The sequence below is a fragment of the Leptopilina boulardi genome, unplaced genomic scaffold, assembly GCF_019393585.1.
Source record: "Leptopilina boulardi isolate dan_hultmark-lab unplaced genomic scaffold, ZJU_Lbou_2.1 LbouV2_362, whole genome shotgun sequence".
NCBI classification, from domain to species: domain Eukaryota; kingdom Metazoa; phylum Arthropoda; class Insecta; order Hymenoptera; family Figitidae; genus Leptopilina; species Leptopilina boulardi.
Window position 1 is genome coordinate 585287 of NW_026137932.1, and position 19890 is coordinate 605176.

The following is a 19890-nucleotide window of genomic DNA, read 5'->3' on the forward strand; positions in this document are numbered from 1 at the left end:
CAATAATTATAATATTAATAATAATAATCATTATAGTGGTAATAAATATTTATAATAATAATAATTATATTCCTTTTTTTTCAAATTTTAGCAAAAAATTAATTTGCAGTAAATTATTATTGAGATATTCTTTTCATTTTTTTTATTATTTTTAATTATATTCTCTATTATGGAAAACTAAAAATTTAGAAAAAATTTAAAAAAAAACAAGAAAATTTTATTTATTTTCAATTTATATTCCATAACATTTTTTTTTGTTATACATTTATAAAATATGCAAAAATTTTCAAATTTTTTTTCGAAAGCAAAATAAAAAAGAAAAAGATAATATTTGAAGAAAACTTTTTTTAATTTTTTCTAATTTAAAAATATATTAATTATAATAACATTAAAATCACAATGGAAACAATAACGATCATTGTTAATAAATTGATTAAGTAACATTGCTTATAATACAAAATAAATAACAATTGTTACAATCTTTAGAATTAGGTCACTATTTTTTTTTTTTTTTTTTTTTTGGGGGGGGGGGTTTTTTCCTTTCAACTGTTATAATCAGAAAATGCGCACAATTTCTAGAAAAATAAAATAAAAGCTAAAAACTTTGCAAAGTATGTAATTTTTAGCAGAATATATGTACATATATATATATATATTTGGTTTTAATTTTAAAATGGATTGAGCTGATAAATAGAAATAGATTTTTTTTTCTTGTAAACTGCAACTAATTGAAAATGACTTTAGATAAATGCAATTTTTTTGAGTATAAAAATGATTCAAGGGCTGCGAAACAAATCCGTTATGCAATTTCTTTTTACAAAAAAAAAAGTTTAATTATTTTCAATTTCAAATTATTGATTATAATCATTATAATTATTTTTAGTTTTAAACAGATAATAATTATTATAATTCATTAATTTCAATTTCAAAATAATTATTTCCAATTTCTCTTCTTGTTGACAAAAAAAAATTGAATATTACATAATAATATTATTAAAAAAAAAATTGAAAATTTCATCTCAAAATGAAAAATACAACTTTTTATTCACTAATTTATTAATTAAAAAGAAAAATCGATAAATTTTCTCACAGCCCTTGTTTTTTTTTTTTTTTTTTTTATTTTTCGTTTTGCAAATATAGATTTAAGTCTTGTCTCACTTCACAACATTTAAGTGGGAATGTCCTTATATTATATTTAAGAAATATCACAGAAAATTTCTTGATTTTTCTCATATTTAAAAACCAAGTTTGCTTTTCCTTTTAAAGTACTCGTTAAATCTCATTGCAGCGTATCTGTAAAAATTACTTATTTATTATTTATTTAAAGTAAAATATTTATAATAATTAAATTTAATTAAAATTTAAAAATCGACTTTTTCAACTTTTTTTTTTTAAATTTAAATCGACTAAAATAACTATTTTTGTGCCTTAAAGTCGATCCGAGGCCTTATAAATGTTCTAAAAATTTGTCCACTACATTTATATAGAAATATAATATTTTATGAGCAATAAAAAAAAAATTACTGATTTTCACCGATTAAGAATAAATTTACTATTACTAAAAATACAATAAATCTAGTTTGAGTACCGTATAAAATAATAACAATTTTTATAAATACTTCTCAGAGCTAAAATATTGAATAATAAAACTGTTTTTTTTATTTTTTTTATTTTTTTTATTGACAATAATATTCGAGGTGAAAAAAATTATTTTTAAAAATTCTTTAAAGAAACTTAAAATAACTTAAAATGACTCAAAATAACAAAAAAAAAAAAAAACTTTTTTATATTACAAAAAATTTTTTTTTTTATACTTAAAATAACTGGCAAATTTTTACTTTTTTATATACTTAAAATGACTTTAAAAAAACTTAGAAAAAACTTATAATTATAATAAATTACAATTAATAGTGATTATTTAATATTTTTTTAAAAATATTTTTTATACTTACTCTAAAAAATCGAAGTCAATGTGAGAATGTTCACTCTGTATAAGTGCCCAGCATCCCCAAAAAAAATGCGAAAGAAGAACAAACTTTTTGACTTCACCATAAAGTTCCTCGACCTCTTCTTCAGTTATAATATTCGTTTCATTATAAGCTTCAAGATAAATTTTAAGCCAAGCCTTTTGTAAATTTTTGTCAGGATAAAGAGAATAATCAGGATGATCGGTTCCTAAAATTGAAATATATTATTTTTCACAATTTACCCATTTTTTTTTTCATTTTTACACAAAATTTCCCATCTTTTTCGTTTTTATTATTATTATTATTGTTTCTTTATGGAGAAATATCAAAAAAATATTCAAATTCTCTTTTACAAATTTTTTACATTTTTTGACATTTGGAACATTTGGTTTTTAAATATGAGAAAAAAAAATAATAATAATAATAATTACTATTATTATTTAAAATAATAATATTATTTACTTATTTATTTAATATTAAACGAGTTGTGGTCGGTTTAATTTATTTAAATTTTAGTATTTTTTACTTAAAAAATAATCGTTTATTTCAATGTAGAAAAGAAATAAAAATAAATAAAATTGCGAAAAACGAGGGCGAATTTACTAGTTAAAAATGTGTACACTTGACTACCTGAGTAAATTCCCCCTCGGCGAAAAAAAATAAGAATAAAAAGAAAATAACTTAAATAATGAAATAATAATTTTTATGAAATTTAAAAAAATTTTTACCAGCAAATTCAGCAAAATGATTAGCAATATCAAAAGCTTGATAATTATAAGCGGTGTATTCAAAGTCAATAAATGTGACTGAATTTTTTTTCTCATCATAGAGAATATTTCCTAATAAAAGATCATTGTGGGCATAAACAACAGGACTTCCACTATGTGAAAATTTTTCATACAAAAAATTATATTCATCTTTTAATACTGCAAAGGGTTTGATTGTCTCTTCAAATCTGCAAGTAAAACACAAAAATTTATCACTTATTTCAATTTTTGAACTTTTTTTTTTTTTTTTTTTTTTTTTTTTTGCTTAGGGACTATTGGGAAAATCTGTATACAGATACCTTGGCTTCCGCATGCCAAGGTTATGTGGGGTTGGTAAAAAAAAAAAGGAGAACAATAAACAAAATAAGCTGGCGACCTACTACCAGCCCCGACCCACTAAAACCCGTCAACCCTTCTTGGGAGCCCTTTTATCCACCCTCGGTACTGTCGTGAAGACTTTTGCCTTCGAGGGTGGCGCTCCAACTCTGTCGCAAAAGCGACTTCGTCCATTCCTGCGGACATCCTGCGTTATCAAAATTAAAATGAAAAACTAAAATCTATGTCAAGCGGAATCAACAGCACACCAGAAAAGAAAACAATAAAGAGTCAAGAAATAAAATAAAAAATAAATTAAACAAGTCAAAAATAAAATTGTAAATAGACAGATGAACAAACAAAATATAACATAAAACTGTAGAAAGACTACAATTTTTGAACTTGATCTTATTTTAATAATTTTTTAATAAAATTTTGGAATTTTCTTCACTGTAACAATCAGTTGGGAATAAAAAAGTAATAACAGGCCTAGGATTATATGACATTTTCCGACTTTTTTTCCGACTTATTTGAATAAAATGCGACTTTTTCGACTATTTTTACATTTTTTAAAAAAAAATTTTGAACAAACTACGTTTTTTTAGTATACAAAAAATTTCAATTATTTTTAATGATTTTTATAATATTCTTCGAAAATTCCATTTTCTGAAAAAATTTTTCAATTAAAAACTTTTAGAATTCAATTTTTTTTACGTGATTTCTAATAAATTTTTCATCAACAGAAATCACTAAAAATTTCTCTTATTATTAATTATTGTCTGTTTAACACAATCTTTTGAAATTCAATTATTTTAAAAAATTTCAATTTAAAAGCTTCTAAAATTTAATTATTTTTATAATTTTCCATTAAAATTTTTTTTGAAATTTAATAATTTCAATTATAAATCTCCTGTAATTCAATTATTTTTAATGATTTTTTTTATAATATTCTTCGAATATTCAATTATTTAAAACAAAAAAATGTTATCTAAATTTATTTTCTATTTTTTAAAATGTAAATATTCACTAAAATTTTAAAAATCTTTTAAAATTCAATTATTTATAAAAATTTTCACTGAAATAATCAAAATTCAATTATTTTTTAATAATTTCATCATTTCTTAAAAAATTCAGTTATTTAAAAGCATTTTTCTATTAAAAAATTTTGAAATTCAATTTTTGTCTGAAATTTCGAATAAATTCTTCATCAACAGAAATCACTAAAAAAATATCTTTTATTATAATTGTCTGAAATTTGAAATCTTTTGAAATTCAATTATATTACAAAATTTCAATTTAAAAGCTTCTAAAATTTAATTAATTCTAAAATTTTCCATTTAAAATTTTTTAAAATTTAATAATTTCAATTATAACTCTCCTGAAATTCAATTATTTTTAATGATTATTATAATATTCTTCGAGAATTCAACTATCTGAAACCATTTTTTTCTTAAAAAGTTTTTAAATTATTGTATTTTTGTCTGCAATTTCTAATTAAATTTTTTAAGAAAAATCATAAAAAATTTTTAATTAAAAATCACTTGAAATTCAATTAATTTCAAAAATTTAAATTGTAAATCTTTGAAAATTGAATTTTTAAAAAATATTATCTAAAATTATTTGATAAATTATTTTTAGTTCTGTAAAATTTAATTATTTATCTAAAAATTAACAAAATCTTTTGAAATTCAATTATTTCTAAAAATTTCAACTTTAACTCTTCCAAAATTATTATGTAAAAAAAAATTTGTTATTTAAAAATTTGTAAAACTTGATTAATTATTGACTGAAATTTTTTTTACCATTATAACTAAAAAATAGGATAAAATTTTAAATTCAAATAAATTGCTTAAATCAGACTTTAAAAAATTTGAAAAATGGAATTTTAAGAATTTTTTTTTTTTTATTTGTCCTACTTAAATAAAATTTTGAAAATTTGTCTTATAATTAGTTCAATTCTGAAATATTCGAAATAAATTTTCTCGATAATATTTTTATAGAATTATTCTTATTACAGAATTAAAAAAAATGAATTTAATATCTAATAACATTAGTTAGAGTAAAATATTGATTAACAAATTAAATTTTGTTAAAATAAAAAAAATCATTTTTTTTCGACTTTTTTTTGGAATATAAATCGTTTGAAAACGACTTTTTTTTGTGCCTTAAAGTCGATCCGAGGCCTTTAATAATAATAATAATAATAATAAAGAAAATATATTTCTTCTTACTTTAATTGTTTCTCGCAATTTGCAAATGCTTTTGGTACAAAGCTCAAAAATGCCTCAGTTTTTGGCCAAATAAATGGCTTTTGACTCATTTCGGAATGAATTGGCTTTAGCCTATGCATTTGAGCCATTCTTCTAGCAATTAGTTGATAAACAATGGGATCTCTAACAGTTTTAATGGTGAGTGTTTCACCTTCAATAAATTCATAAGCAAGGCCGTTATTGAATGTTGCATAAATTGAATGTGTATAACCAGCTTTATTCAGAATCTGTGAAAAAAGTCGACAAAAAAAAGAAAATTATTTACAGGGTAGATTTTTATGTTCCGGATCCCCTAAACATTTTCTTTTTTAATTCCATTTTATTTTTTTAAAAACGAAAAAAATGAGATTAAAAAAAAAATTTTTAGAGGTCCATAAAAATTCTTTTCTATAAAAAAAGTTTCACATAAAAAATTTTACAAAAATAAAATTAATAAAGAATTAATATACAATACATTTGATATACATAACATATATATAGATATGCTATTAATTTAATATAGGAGAATTATTTTATTAAATTTGACTTACCCGAATATTTCTAGTCTCAGCTTTTCGATCGATGAACAAATCGGTTTTGTGTCCGTAAATTCGAATTAATATCATTTCGCTGTAATGCTCTGGATACCATAGTCCCACTAATTTATTTGTTATTCCATCTTTAAATTCCTGTGAAAATGAAAAATTTTTTTCAGATTTTTTTCGTAATTTATAATTTTAGAAACTTTTTTTTTTAATTTTTATTTTTTATAGACGGGACAATTTTATTTATTTATTTTTTGTTACTACGATTTTTTTTTGTTTTCTACAAATTAGTGGAATTATTTAGTTTTATTAATAATTAAAAAAAATAATTTTATTAATTTCATATATTTTTCGTTGGTAATTATATTATTTAATATTAAATTAACTCGGAGTAAATGAAATAAAATAGGTCAGAAATGTAAATTTTTTTTCACATTTTCTAATTGAGCATTTCTATATAGTCATTGTGATCATAAAAATTTTATTTGGTCAAGGATTTACATGAAACTTTGCATTATTCGTTATCTTAGATATTCGTTTTCTTCGATATAGTATAACTAAAGAAAAAAAAAAAATAAATCGAAAATACTCTAAATTGAAATTTTCCAATTTTCGTAGGAATTAATTGTTTTTTTTTGCGAATTTACAATATTATTATTTATTTTTTTATTTAAAAAAAAAACCATTTATTTCTTTATATTTTCGTCAAAAGTCGTTTTTTTTGAAATATTTTAAAAAACATTTTGAATATTAAAAAAAAATTGTTTCTTTTTCGAAATTAATTGTTATTAATTTATTTTTTTTTCATTAACAAATTATTCCCCCCCCCCAATATCATTAATTTTTGTTAGCCCGTTTACATTGTAAAATAATAATAATAATTATTATATTTTTTCATCTTTTTTATTTTATATTTATAAAAAAGAAATTCTTAATTTATAATATTTTTCAATATTGTTTAAATATTTAAAAGTATTATTTAGTTTTTCTTTTGCAAATTTAATATTTTTTATAAATATATATATATATATATATATATATATGCGTAAAATTATCTTTCGCGATAAGATATATTCGAATAAAAATATATATAGCTAACTGTGAAAATAGCGTGATCGCTATTTTATTTTGCAATCGCTTTTGTTACGTTAAATCGATATATAAATATTATCTTGTTTTAAAATCCTTTTATACACAGTTTTTTATTTATTCAAATAATATATTCTTTACTGATAATAAAGATTAAAAAAAATATATATATTTTTTAAAACTGATTGTTAACTTTAATATTTTGTATAATAATAATTATATTTTATATAATAATTAATATAAAATAAAAATAATGTAAAATAGTAAAAAATTTTGGTTTATAGAAATAAATGAAAATTTAATTACACGACAATAATTAATTCATTAATACATTTATTATTAATAATCATTAATTTAATAATTTTTTTTGGAATTTATAGACATTTGAATTTCCTATTTTTAATTTTTATTATTTTTAAATCTAATTAACATAAATGATAATAAAAAAATAGTAATAAAACTAATAATAATAATACTAATAATAAAATAATAATAATAATAATAATAATAATAGTAATAATAATAAAATAATAATTATAATAATATTAATAATTATAATTATAATAATAATGATAATAATAATAATAATAATAATAATAACAATAATAGTAATTTCCTACCTAATAATTGTAATAATTAATAAAAAAAAAAATTATAAACCATATAAAAATAAAAAAGAAAGTAATTTTCTTTTGAAAATTGTATAGAATTAAAGTGGATCAATTTTTTTTAACATAAAAAAATAACATAAAAAATAAAGGCAATAATTTTGTGCATTAAAAAATTCAAAAATAACAAAAATATAAATATAAGATATAAGAAATAGAGAAGAAGAAGAAAAAAATGTCATACCTATATATATATCTAATTTACCTTGAATAATAATTGATCAATAGGCCAGGTAGGTCTGATAGTTTTGATAATTTCTTTTGCTCCCTTTATAACCTCATTTTCATCGATCGTTATATCAATATGAGGTTCTACAGAGACGATGTCCATAATTCACTTATTTTTCGTTAAAAATTATAATTTTTTTTCAGCTAATATAATATACAAAAATCATTCGACGAATTTCACCAAATAAAAAAACACAAACACGTGAGATTTAAAAAAAAAAAAATCGGAATTTTAATACATAACCTAAAAAAAAATTTTTTTTTTTATGGAAACGCACGATAGAATCAAATTTTAGAATAAAAATTATAAAATTTTATTAAGAAATCAATAAAAGAAAAAAACAAATAGAGAAAGAAATGATAACCTTCTTAATTAATGGTCTCGAACAAAATGAACGAGAGACGAGTTAAACATTATAATTAATTTGAAAGTCTATGTTTCACACACTCCTACTCTATTTTTCCTTTTTCTACGTCATATCATTATTATTTTTCAAAGTATTTACTGCGAAGGCTATATACAAATGTATGCACTTTCTCTTATCGCTTTTGGATATACATATACGTCACAAAATCATTTTTAAATATTACACGAGATTTCTAATTAGGTTAAAAAAAAAAGAGATAATAAATTTTGTATACGTTTCTTTTTTTAAAGTACCTCCAAGTCCCTTCGAAATGTCACAACAATAACAACAACATATCAAAGTAAAGTCACATGTGGCAATGCGGCTCAATTTTCCGAGATGTAAAACTTTAAAGTGCAAATTGAATCGATAAAATATTATATAGAACTCTGTGTGTGACGACAACGCGACAATTGTTCTTTTTTATTGCGTTTTCATTTTATTTGAATATAAAAATTTATTTTTCTTTTGATTTAATTTTAGTTTAGATTTTATTTATTAAATTTTCTACCAATTATTATTATTTGCAAAAAGTACAACTTGTAATTTTTGTGTATTTTTGAATAAGTGCGGGTTAAAATTACTGTAGCCGATCTTTGTTATTGGCGGAAAAAATGTGCGCGGTTTTAATTTAAATTAAAGAAATAAAAAACAAAACTTTTTCTTTTTCAAAAAGTAAATATTTGTGAGTCAATACAAAATTTGGAAAAATAGAATTTAAATGCGGTTCAAAATATTAAAAATAATGCGTAATTTACGTATAAAAGTGTAACATACGTAGTGTACCTCATGTCATTATTTTGGTGTTTGCGATTTGACCGGGAATATTTTTTATTTAATTTATTTATTATAGATTGATGTTTTTAAAACATGGATTCTCAATTTAAGTAAGTTTAAGTCTTTTTCTTTATTAATTGGTCAATAATTTCAAGTAGATACTATAAATAATAGCTTAAAAATAATAAATATTAAAACATTTTTGAGGTTATGTTGTTTAAAAACAATGTCAAATATATGCACGTGTAAATATATAATTAAAATAATTCTTACTTTTTGTCTATTTTTATCAATTGTTTAGACAAATTTATAATAATATTGCAGTTTATAAAATATATAATAAAATGACAAGCTAAATATTATAAATAACCTCAAAATAAATAATTTTCGTTCGTCTCTAATTTTTTTCGTTTATTTTTAAATATATTTTATTGGAAAAATTCTCAGCTTTCCAATGAAAATAAGGAAAATTTTATTTATTTTTTAAATACCCAAATTGGTAAAAATTGGGTATAATTTTGAGAAAATGATTTAAAAAAATTTTGTTGTATAAAAAATATTTCTATACGTACTTTTTATTTATTTATCATTATTTTAATAATTTTTTTAGTTATTAATTTATTTTCTTTATTTTTATTCCATTTTATACGGTAAAATAAGAAATTAAATACTTTTTTTTTTTAGGACAATTCATCCAGTAAAATATCTTCGAGATCATTTTGTAAGTGAAAATAATTTATTATTTATTTATTTATTTATGTACATTCTCCGCAGTCCAGATTTTTGGACCATAAATGGGTAACAAAATAATAATACAAAAAATAAAATGCATTTAATTTTAACAATATTAATTAGTTACTAATTAATATTATAATTAGTTACTGATAATAAAAATTTATTTATTATTAATAATCATCTCAATGCTATGGAAAATATTAATATTTATTTTTCCTTTTTTTTTTTTGATATTAGAAAATAAAAAATTATTTTTATAATTATAAAATTGAAATAAAATTATTTTCCTCGCAATAGAAGCTAAAATTTGGTAAAAAAAAAAATTTTAGGCGCAAGAAATTCGTCCAGATGGTCGAGATTTTGTGTCATTTCGTCCAGTTAGTATAAATGTTTCATCAATTAAACAAGCCGATAGTTCCTGTGTTTTTAAAATCGGAAACACTACTGTTATTTGTGGAATTAAAGCCGTAAGTTCTTTTAGAAATAAAAAATGTTTATAATAAATTTTTTATTTTAGGATAAAATTTAAGTTTTTAAATTAAATTTTTTGAAAAAACTTTTATTATTTTTCCAAAAAATATTATTATTTTGTATTAATTAATTTTGTAAAAATTTAATTATTATTATTGTAATTTTGTAATTATAATAATAAATTGTTATTTTTTCTTTTAAGGAACTTTGTACACCAAAAGCCTCAACTCCTGATTGTGGCTTTGCGATAGTAAACGTTAATTTACCACCTCTTTGTTCACCTAAATTTCGTCCTGGTCCACCGAGTGAGGAAGCTCAATGCGCAACAAAAATTGTTGATGAAATTTTATCAAATTCAGCAATTTTAGATTTAAAAGATCTTTGTATATGTAAAGACAAATTAGCATGGGTTTTATATTGTGACCTCGTGTGTATTGATTTTGATGGATCCGTTATCGACGTTTGCATTGGAGCCCTAATGGCTGCCCTTGAAACTTGCAAGTATTTTATTTCAAAAATAATCAAGAGAAATTTAATTTCTAAATTTTTGTCTTCAATTTTTTTTTTTATAGATAATTCTAGATTATAGATAATTCTTTACTTTATTTTTTTTTCATTAATTAAATTACAATGTTTTTTTGAGTAAAAAATATAATTTTTCGTTTAATTCAAAAATTGACTTAAAAATCTTGTCGATAATTTATTTCTTTGATTTAAATAAAATATCAAGATTTTTTAAGACAATTTTTCAATTTAGAAAAAATATTTTTTTTTGTATTTAATGTGAAAATATTTGGGGCAAGTATTTTCTTTTTATTTCATTATTGTGCGTCAAATTTTCTCACTTTTCGATTTTTTTTTTTTTTATAAATTAGATTTTTTAAAATAAATTTTGTTTTCTTTTTTTTCAATTTTTTTCTTTTATAAATTCGTATTGGATTGAAAAATGTTTTAATTTTTTAAAACAAATTTTGTTCTTTTTTTTCTTGCAATTTTTAATTTATTTTTCTTCTATATTTCATCAATAACTATTTTTTTTCTTAACATTTATTTTTGTTTTTCCATTGTGTTTGAAAATAATAATGAATTTTTATTGAGAAAATTTTTTGAAATTAAATTTATAAAGAATATATTAATTTTATTTGTTTTTTTTTTTCGTCCCTTTTATAGTAACATTACCAGAAGTTACTTACGATACAGAAACAAAAGTCATAGTCACAAATGCCGAGAAAAGAATTCCTCTTCCACTGAAACCGATAACCGTTTCATTGACTTTCGCATCGTTTGATGAGTGAGAATAATTTTTTTTTCATCTTTAATTAAAAAATTTCTAATAGAAAAATTAAAAAATTAAAACATAATTGAAATTTAATTTTTTAATCTCTAGGCGAATTTTAATTGTTGATCCTACAGAAGATGAGGAAAATTTATCTCACAGTAAAATAACAATTGCCGTTAATGCCAACGATATGTGTTTTGTTCAAAAAACAGGTAAAATATTTAGAAAAATTTTTACAATTTTTTTAAAAAAATATATGTAATTAAATAATTAAAAAAAAAAAATAATTAAATATTTTTCCAATATAGTCAAAAATAATAAAAACTCATCAAAATGATAAAGTAAAATTTAAAAAAATTAAATTTTAATATTCAATTTCTCGAAAAAAAAATCAAAATCTTTATTGAAGAAAAAAACATCATTAAAAAAAAATAAATAAAAATAAAAATTAACAATTCTTTTTTCAGTTAGAAAATAATTTATCATTAAAATAAATTTATTTTTAAGGTGGAGCTCCAATGGCAGACAAATTAATAACAAAAAGTATAGCAATGGCAAAAAAAAGAGCTGAAGCAATAAGAAAATTAATTGAAACCGCAACCTCATCACATAAAGTAACTTGATTTACATAACAAAAATTTTTTTTTACATCTTTAATAAAAAATAAATAAAAATTGTATTATATATATATATATAAATTATGAATTTTATTCTTTTCCTTAAAAAAAAATTAACTTAATCCTAGAAATATCATATTTTTGTGAATTTTTTTTTTTTCCGAAGACAATAAATAAGAAATGGAAATTAATTTATTTCCTTTATTCTTAAAAATGAAATAGCTCTCATTTTTTTAATTTTTTAATAAAAAATAAATATAATATGTAAAAATAATTAAAATTTAGCTCTTAACTTTTAAAAAAAGAAAAATTAAGTCAATTACATTGCAATAAAGTGAAATTTTCTTTCAGTTCAGTATAGTAAAATTTACTACTAGTACAATAAAAATTACTTTTAGTATAGTAAAATTTATTTTCACTAAAGTTTACTTTCAGTATTGTAAAATTTATTTTTAGAACAGTAAAATTTAGTGCAACTATGGCTGGAGAATAAAATTACTTTTAATATTTCACTTTTTTGCAGAGTAATTTTTTTTTTCTTTTTTTTTTTTTTTGTTAATAGAGACAAGTTTTCTTCATGACACGTAAAAATTCTTCTTGAGAAATTTCTCCATCACCATCGCGATCTGCCTCGTCAATCATTTCCTGTAATTCTTCATCGGTGAGATTTTCACCTAATTCTTTTGAGACGCGTTTTAAATTTTTAAATGTTATCTTCCCTGTATCGTCATCATCAAATAAACGAAATGCCTTGAGTACCTCGTCTTTTGTATCTTTTTCCGACATTTTTGTTGACATTAAATTTAAAAATTCATCAAATGACAATTTTCCCAAACCATCGGGATCAATGGTTGCTGTTAATTTTTTAATTTCCTCTTTCTTTGGTTCAAGTCCCAATGCACGCATTGCAACTTTAAGTTCCTTTGTGGAAATTTTTCCACTTTCATCGGGATCAAAAAGATCGAATGCCTCTTTAATGTCGGCGCGTTGCTCATCGGTTAATTCGAATTTAGCAATGCCTCTTTTTCGAGGGCCTCCTGTTGTTGTCTTTTTAGTCGACGTCTAAAAAAAAAAAGAAAAGAAATATAATTTATCTGTTAGAAAAATAATTCTGAAAATCAATTCATTTCATTATGATGTTGAATTTTAATTTTTTTCAATATTTTTTTTTTTTCATTTCGAAACAGTTTCAAGTGAATTGAATTTGCAATGAAATAATAGGATTTGGAAAAATTAAAAATCAGCTTTGGAATGAAAAGATTTTTAAAATTTAGCATTGGAATAAATATTTTGTTGAATTATATTAAAATTTAGATGTGAATACACAAACTGATTTGTTTCTTGAGAAAAATAAAATTTTTCTTTAAAAAAATGGAGTTTGAGTAATTTGGATTCAACTAGGTTAAATGCACTAATTACTGAGCGATTCGAGTCAAAACACCTTTTGAAATAGAAAATTCGACATTTCTATTGTATTAAGTAAATTGAAGACTTATTAAACTTAAAGCTCATGTTATTTAGATATTAAAAAAAATGTTTAACTTTATAAAAATCGTATATTTAAACAAATATGAGAAATTAAAACTAATACCGTAATTTTTTATTACGGCGCGTTTGTATCAATTACGGTGACCCAAAATTACGTGTATTTTGAAGATACTTTACACCCACCGTAATTAAAGCCAATGGAAATATTAAAAATGTTTCAATTACGGCGAGGAAAAAAATGTCATATCAAATCATTAAATTATCAGTTGTTTAAATGTTCATCTTTATTAGTAATTTTATCAAAAAAAAAAAAAAAAAAATTAAAATAATTTTTTTAATCATTTTGCAATTATATTACATATAATAGTAATAATTATTTTTTATAAACGCGCCGTAATTGATGCACTCGCCCTGGGACGCATAAATAATCTCTAAAACAAATTTGTTAAAAGTTACATTTGATAGAATTTTAATCAGTAGAATATTAATTTGCCAGAAAATCAATTTGACCGAAATATTTCGGCGCGAATTTTAAAATTAACCAATCACAATTTTCTTGATAATTAACTATTGGTTAATTTTAAAATTCTCGACGAAATATTTGGGTGAAATTGAGTTTCTGGCAAATTAAAATTCGAACAAATTGGAATTTTGCCAAATTAATTTTCGATCAAATTAACTTTCTGGGAAATTAATATTCGAACAAATAATATACATTCTGGTAAAGTAGATTTCTGTCAAATTGTTTATCTGTACTATTAATATTCTATAAAACAACGTTTCGGGAAAATTTAAAATCGGTGAAATTTAATTTCCAGCAAAGTAAAATTCGATCAAATTAATTTTCTGACCAATTAAAATTCAATGAAATTGACTTTCTGTCAAATTAATATTCTGCTGATTAAAATTCTATCAAATGTAACTTCAAACAAATTTGTTTTAGTTTTTCAGCTTATTCGACAATGTTTTAAGTATAGAAATTTTTTTTTGTTTCAAAATTATCCCTTAATTTAATGAATGCCAATAAAATCTAATTACGAAAAAGGAATCTAAAGATTATATAATAATAATAAGTATATTAAATTTCGTAATAATTAAAAAACAAAAAAGTCTACAAGTAAAAATTTTAAAGGAACGTACCATTGTTAATAAAGTAGCAACGATTATACAAAACAAATTCAGTGAAAAATATTAAAGAGCAATTTTCTTGATAAATTTGTTTATTTTCATCTTTCGTTTCGTTAGTGATTTATAAATTGTTGTTTTTGTTGTCATAGCTACACGTGGTTACGAAATCCATGAACAAGAACATTGACAAGATGCGTCAAGTCTTTTCATGAACAACTTTGATAACTATAGTCAATTTTTCATTAAGCAAAAATTTGTTTCTGATTATTTCCACTGCTGTAAAGCGCTACGATCGAAAATACAAAAATGATAATACAGTTGCTGTGTGATCAAGTCAATGTTTGCAGAAAAGGTAGTTGAGCACATTTATTTGCGAATATAAAACATTTTTTTTTTCATTTCATGGATTAATTTATTACTAATAGTTAATTTATTATGCTATTAGTAATATAAATTAATCCATTAAATGAACAAAGTGTCGTGTTTTTTTATTCGCAAATAAATGTGCTGCATATTACCTTTTCTGCAAACATCGACTCGATCACAATGGCAATTGTATTTCACTAGCACTACGCAGTTCTCGCAATATTGTCACTTTCTTTTAAATAAAAACTTTGTCACAATTTTTTCTATTAAAAATTAGTATATCAAATTGGATCAAAAAAAAGCATTCATTTTGATCGACTTTCTATCCAAAATAATTGATAGAATCTTATACAATATACACGAAATTGCGAATTCAAAAAACGGATTGAAAAGTATTAAAAAAATTTTCTATCAAATTCTATGAAAAACGAGTATTTGTTTTGATAGACTTTCTATCCAAAATAATTGATAGAATCTTATACAATATACACAAAATTGCGGATTCAAAAAACGGATTGAAAAGTATTAAAATTTTTCTATCAAATGTTTTAAGCAGGGAGGTTAGAAAACTCATTTTCAACTTAGAAAATTAAATTTTCCGTCACTTTTTTAAAATAAGATAAATGAGAAATGGGAGAATTTTTAACCTAAAAATATTTTAAATAATATAAATTTTAAAAGAACTTTTGATAAAAATTATTTAAATTAAAATACCTAAATTTATTAATATATTCTATATTGAAAATAATTAATTTGTCGAAGAAATTTTAAATAAAAATTTAAGAAATAATTGAATTTCACAAGAGCTGTACAGATTTTTAGAATATTAATTAAATTTCAGAAGATTTTGAACTGAACATTTTTGTAAATTTGAATTGCTGAAGACTTTTTTAAATGAATTTTAGTCAATAATTGAATTTTAGAGAATTTTTAATTGAAAAATATTTTATATAATTGAATTTTAGAAGAACTTGATTAAATATTATATTGATAATAATTAATTAATTTTTGAAATATAATTGAATTTTAGAAAGATTTTTAGAATTAATCAAATTCTGGAAATTAATAAATTTGTTTGAAGTTAATGTAAATGCAAAAAAAAAAAAAATTGAGAAATAATGAATTTTTTTTTTTTTTTAAATGTACTAACCTTAGTACTGCACTTTTCCTTTTGGATAGTCTCCTTCCTGATGTTCGATAAGTTCCAGATTTTCTTTTAGAATGGGTGTTGATTAATTTTTTTGTATTAGGAATAAGTCTCTTTTTTTTAGTCTCAACAGTCTCTATTATTTCTAATACTTCAATTATTTCCACTATTTCTTCCACAGCCATCATATCATTAACTTCCATATCATCAACTAATAATTCTTCCGTTTTTATTTCATTTACTTTTATTAAATCCAATTCAATATTTTCTCTATTTATTTCTTTATTTTCCTCTTGAAAATTTTCTATCTCAATAGGTTCAATCTTAATATTCTCCACATGTATTTCCTCTATATTTGTTTCATTAAAATTCTCCTCTTTTATATTTTCCACTTCAATGGGCTCCACTTTTATTTCCATTATTTTCAATTTACAATTTTTGTTTTCAATATTATCTCTAGTATTATTAATAAAAAAATTCTCCATCTTCATTTTCGAATAACATTGTATTTAACTTCTTTTAGTTTCACTATTCCGTTTTTTTTGTTTTATTTACAAGTAGTCGAAAAAGAAATTTGAAAATTGTTTCTATAATGTTTTTCTTTTTTATGAACGTAATAAACGCTTAATAATATTTAAACACTTTTTTCGGAGTTGCCTTTAGTTTTAAAAAATTTATTTTCTCCGCACTACAATGTCAGAAACGTAATATACGTAAAAAATGGACAAAATGCAAAAAATTAATCCAAGAAGGACGATTTTTTGAAGATTTCATGTAAAATTTAAGTAATGTCTTCATTTTAATAATATTCAAATTATTATTAGCACTAATAGAAATTAACAGAATAAAATGTTTCTAAATCACCGAAAATACAAAAAAAAAAAAAATTAACGCATTTTTTTCTCGGCATTTTCTTCTTCACAATTGGTTTTTTGATAAATTATGGAGAATAATTTTTTTCTTTGAAGACTGGTTTTTAGGAGATGAATAATTGAGGCTGATGAAGGCAGTATATTTATTTCAACTGTTATCTATAAATAAAAATTTTATTGTCTTATTTCTTAAATCTCAGAAAGGAGAAGGACTTGAGGGATTTTTATTATTTTTATCAACATTTCATTATTATTATTATGATTATTTTCTAAAAAGTTAGAATTTTCATTTTATAAAAATTCCATTTGTCTTAATTATTTTTGGCCCAAATTTTTATTTTTTCGAATTAGTATTTTGCAAGAATTTTCATCAAAACGATTTTCTATATTAAAGAATTTTTATATAACTTAAAATTCACTTCACAGAATTATTATTTGTTCGAATTTTTATTTGCTCGAATTTTCATTTAATAATAATAATAGCCATTTTAAAGAATTTTTATTCGGTAGAATTTCATTGCATAGAATTCATTTTTTCAGATGAATTCTCATTCTATCCAATAAAAATTCTTTAAAATGCCTATTATGGTAAATGAAAATTCGAGCAAATAAAAATTCTGTGAAGTAAATTTTCGGTTATATAAAAATTTTGTAATATAGAAAATCGTTTTTATATGGAAAATTCTGCAAAATACTAATTCGAACAAATAAAAATTCGGTTCAAAAAAAAAAAAAATTATATAACAAATAAAATTCCATAAAATGAAAATTCTAACTAATGATTTTTAGAACATAACACTAGTTTATAAAAACTAGCGTCATATCCTCTCTCGCTAACGCTCGCTCGGTTGAAATTGTTCTCATTATTGTTTACTTATTTCAGTTCATTCATATGTATTTACTCTATTTTTTAAATTAATATTATAATAAATTTATTATTATCTTTAAGTTTAATATTTTTAAGAAATCTTTAATACTTTTCATAAATAAATAATTTATTTTAATGAATATAATGATTTGTGTTTTGTTCTACATTAGTTTTTTTATGACTTTAAAACGGTTGAAATATAACAAATTTTAAAAATGTTATTTCCTGAAAGTAAAAAAAAATCACATTCTTGGCCCAGTGACGTCACGAAGACGACAAAACAAACATTTTAATATAATAGAAGATATTTGAAAAATTTTGAAATAACGATAACTTTTTAAAAAAACAATATTTTTTGATGGGATTTGAAATTGAGATGCATTTTACATGTGAATTACTGAAAAATAACAAAAAGTTGCAATATTTGCAAAAAAATATTTTTTGCAAAAAGTTGCAAAAAAAAAATTAGATTTTTTTCTAATTTATATGTTTAATTTATGTTTAAATTTTAATTTTGAATAATATCTGTACAAAAATTGTTGAAAAAGAATATGAAAAACGAAAATTCTTGGCCAAGTGACGTCACGAAGACGACAAAACAAACATTTTAATATAAGAGATAAAAAATTTTCACCTGCGTCATTTCACTGTCATTTCTCATGTAAAATTTGCTCCTGAATCCGAATATGAAGTCAGATATTAAGAAAGAAAAACAATTTTCGTGATATAGTTAAATTTCAATTTTTTGAGTTTCAAAAAAAAAGTGGGCTCACTAATTTGCAAATATTTCCGAATTTAGTTGACCGATTTCAATTTTCTTTGAAGCAAATTAAAGGTGATTAAATTTCCAATAAAAAAGAATTTATAACATTTTTTAATTAGATTGACGATTTAGAAGATATTTACGAATTTGTCTAGAATTTTAATGTTTTTTTTAATATCTTATTTATTAATTGCTTTAAATTTTTTTTATATAATAAAGAGAAAATGATGACTACTTACTTTTATATTTACACAATAAACAATAAAAAAATTGTAATGGCTTTTGTATTATTGTATAAAATATGACAATTGTTGTTTTAGAAGCGATAAAGTCTACTTCTCATGTAATAAGAAACAAATCATGTTTTAAATTTTTGGTGAAACTTAATTTTACAATTATTTAAAGGAATTAACAATTTTTTAGGTTATATTTTTGTAAACACTTTCTAATGGTGCTGTCACATTTTGTCACGTGTTCACAGGGCGTAGGAACAATATTCTCGTTACAGTGAAACATCTGAAATGTGACGCATTGCTATAGAGGAGTTATAAAGCTGCTGTCACACCTAAAAGATTTTGATGTTTTGCAATATTTTAATTTAAATTTAAATTTAATACTTTAATCAATGAAACTAAATAATACTTTTATAAACAGGTTGAGAACCTTTTTGTTGCTAACTGATGGAGCATTTACACCTTTGGTAAAAAAAATTTTTTACTTTGATTTTCCAAAATGCAAAAATCTGATTGATTGTCCATTATCAATCAGATTGTGAACAACCAATTAGGTTTGTGTATTTTGGAAAATGCAAAATAAATTTTTTTTTTACCAAAGAGGTGTAAATGCTCCATGAGCGCACATAGCGAGAATCTGGAAAACGTCTATTGAATCTAATGGAGCATTTACTCTCTAAATCTGAATCAGTCATATTTTTACTGATTATAGCAGTAGAAATCTACTAATTGCCATAGCGAGAATTGAGCAACTGACAATTAGTAGAAATTTACTGATACAATTAGTAAAATATCAATTACTGATTGAATCAGTAATATAAATATATGACGGCGGCCACAAAATCTACTGATTTAATAGTTAATTTTAAAGGTTATATGTTATATACAAATTACTGATTTACATATAAGTT

The 19890-nt window shown here is 21.4% G+C and overlaps 3 protein-coding genes across 5 annotated transcripts; 1 reads left to right on the forward strand and 2 right to left on the reverse strand.

Annotated features, from left to right (window-relative positions):
- Positions 1–337: 337 nt before the first annotated feature.
- On the reverse strand, positions 338–8601 carry LOC127286643 (ethanolamine kinase). 2 transcript variants are annotated; one of them, XM_051313142.1, is made up of 7 exons: positions 8490–8601; positions 7806–8072; positions 5850–5987; positions 5281–5546; positions 2696–2922; positions 1953–2175; positions 338–1293 (listed from the first exon to the last, which is right to left on the reverse strand). In XM_051313142.1, exons 2-7 carry the CDS (start codon positions 7929–7931, stop codon positions 1236–1238), a joined length of 1038 nt encoding a protein of 345 aa, XP_051169099.1. In that variant the 5' UTR covers positions 7932–8072; positions 8490–8601; the 3' UTR covers positions 338–1235. The 2 variants fall into 2 exon arrangements, with proteins under 2 accessions (XP_051169099.1, XP_051169098.1); XM_051313141.1 differs by having other exon boundaries at positions 8194–8541.
- A 357-nt stretch (positions 8602–8958) lies between these two features.
- Positions 8959–12195, forward strand: LOC127286644 (exosome complex component RRP43-like). Its single transcript, XM_051313143.1, has 7 exons — positions 8959–9122; positions 9697–9733; positions 10077–10214; positions 10421–10715; positions 11389–11509; positions 11606–11709; positions 12005–12195. Exons 1-7 carry the CDS (start codon positions 9106–9108, stop codon positions 12118–12120), a joined length of 828 nt encoding a protein of 275 aa, XP_051169100.1. The 5' UTR covers positions 8959–9105; the 3' UTR covers positions 12121–12195.
- LOC127286645 (uncharacterized) lies at positions 12186–19217 on the reverse strand. 2 transcript variants are annotated; one of them, XM_051313145.1, is made up of 3 exons: positions 18986–19217; positions 16247–17274; positions 13087–13176 (listed from the first exon to the last, which is right to left on the reverse strand). In XM_051313145.1, the coding sequence occupies exons 2-3, from the start codon at positions 16732–16734 to the stop codon at positions 13113–13115; spliced, it is 552 nt and encodes a 183-aa protein (XP_051169102.1). In that variant the 5' UTR covers positions 16735–17274; positions 18986–19217; the 3' UTR covers positions 13087–13112. The 2 variants fall into 2 exon arrangements, with proteins under 2 accessions (XP_051169103.1, XP_051169102.1); XM_051313146.1 differs by lacking the exons at positions 16247–17274; positions 18986–19217 and adding an exon at positions 14743–14922 and having other exon boundaries at positions 12186–13176.
- Between the last annotated feature and the right edge of the window lie 673 nt (positions 19218–19890).

What these genes read in the sequence shown, in the direction of transcription:
- LOC127286645 (XM_051313145.1), bottom strand. Translation starts at nt 16,734, where the DNA reads ATGAAGATGGAGAATTTTTTTATTAATAATACTAGAGATAATATTGAA. An exon ending in AGGAAAAGTGCAGTACTAAG is followed by an intron (nt 13,177 to 16,246) that starts GTTAGTACATTT and finishes TTTTTTTTTTAG; the next exon opens with ACGTCGACTAAAAAGACAAC.
- LOC127286644 (XM_051313143.1), top strand. An exon ending in AATGGCTGCCCTTGAAACTT is followed by an intron (nt 10,716 to 11,388) that starts GCAAGTATTTTA and finishes TCCCTTTTATAG; the next exon opens with TAACATTACCAGAAGTTACT. An exon ending in ACTTTCGCATCGTTTGATGA is followed by an intron (nt 11,510 to 11,605) that starts GTGAGAATAATT and finishes TTTAATCTCTAG; the next exon opens with GCGAATTTTAATTGTTGATC.
- LOC127286643 (XM_051313142.1), bottom strand. Translation starts at nt 7,931, where the DNA reads ATGGACATCGTCTCTGTAGAACCTCATATTGATATAACGATCGATGAA. An exon ending in AATTGCGAGAAACAATTAAA is followed by an intron (nt 2,923 to 5,280) that starts GTAAGAAGAAAT and finishes TTTTACTTGCAG; the next exon opens with ATTTGAAGAGACAATCAAAC. An exon ending in TCATTTTGCTGAATTTGCTG is followed by an intron (nt 2,176 to 2,695) that starts GTAAAAATTTTT and finishes TTTCAATTTTAG; the next exon opens with GAACCGATCATCCTGATTAT.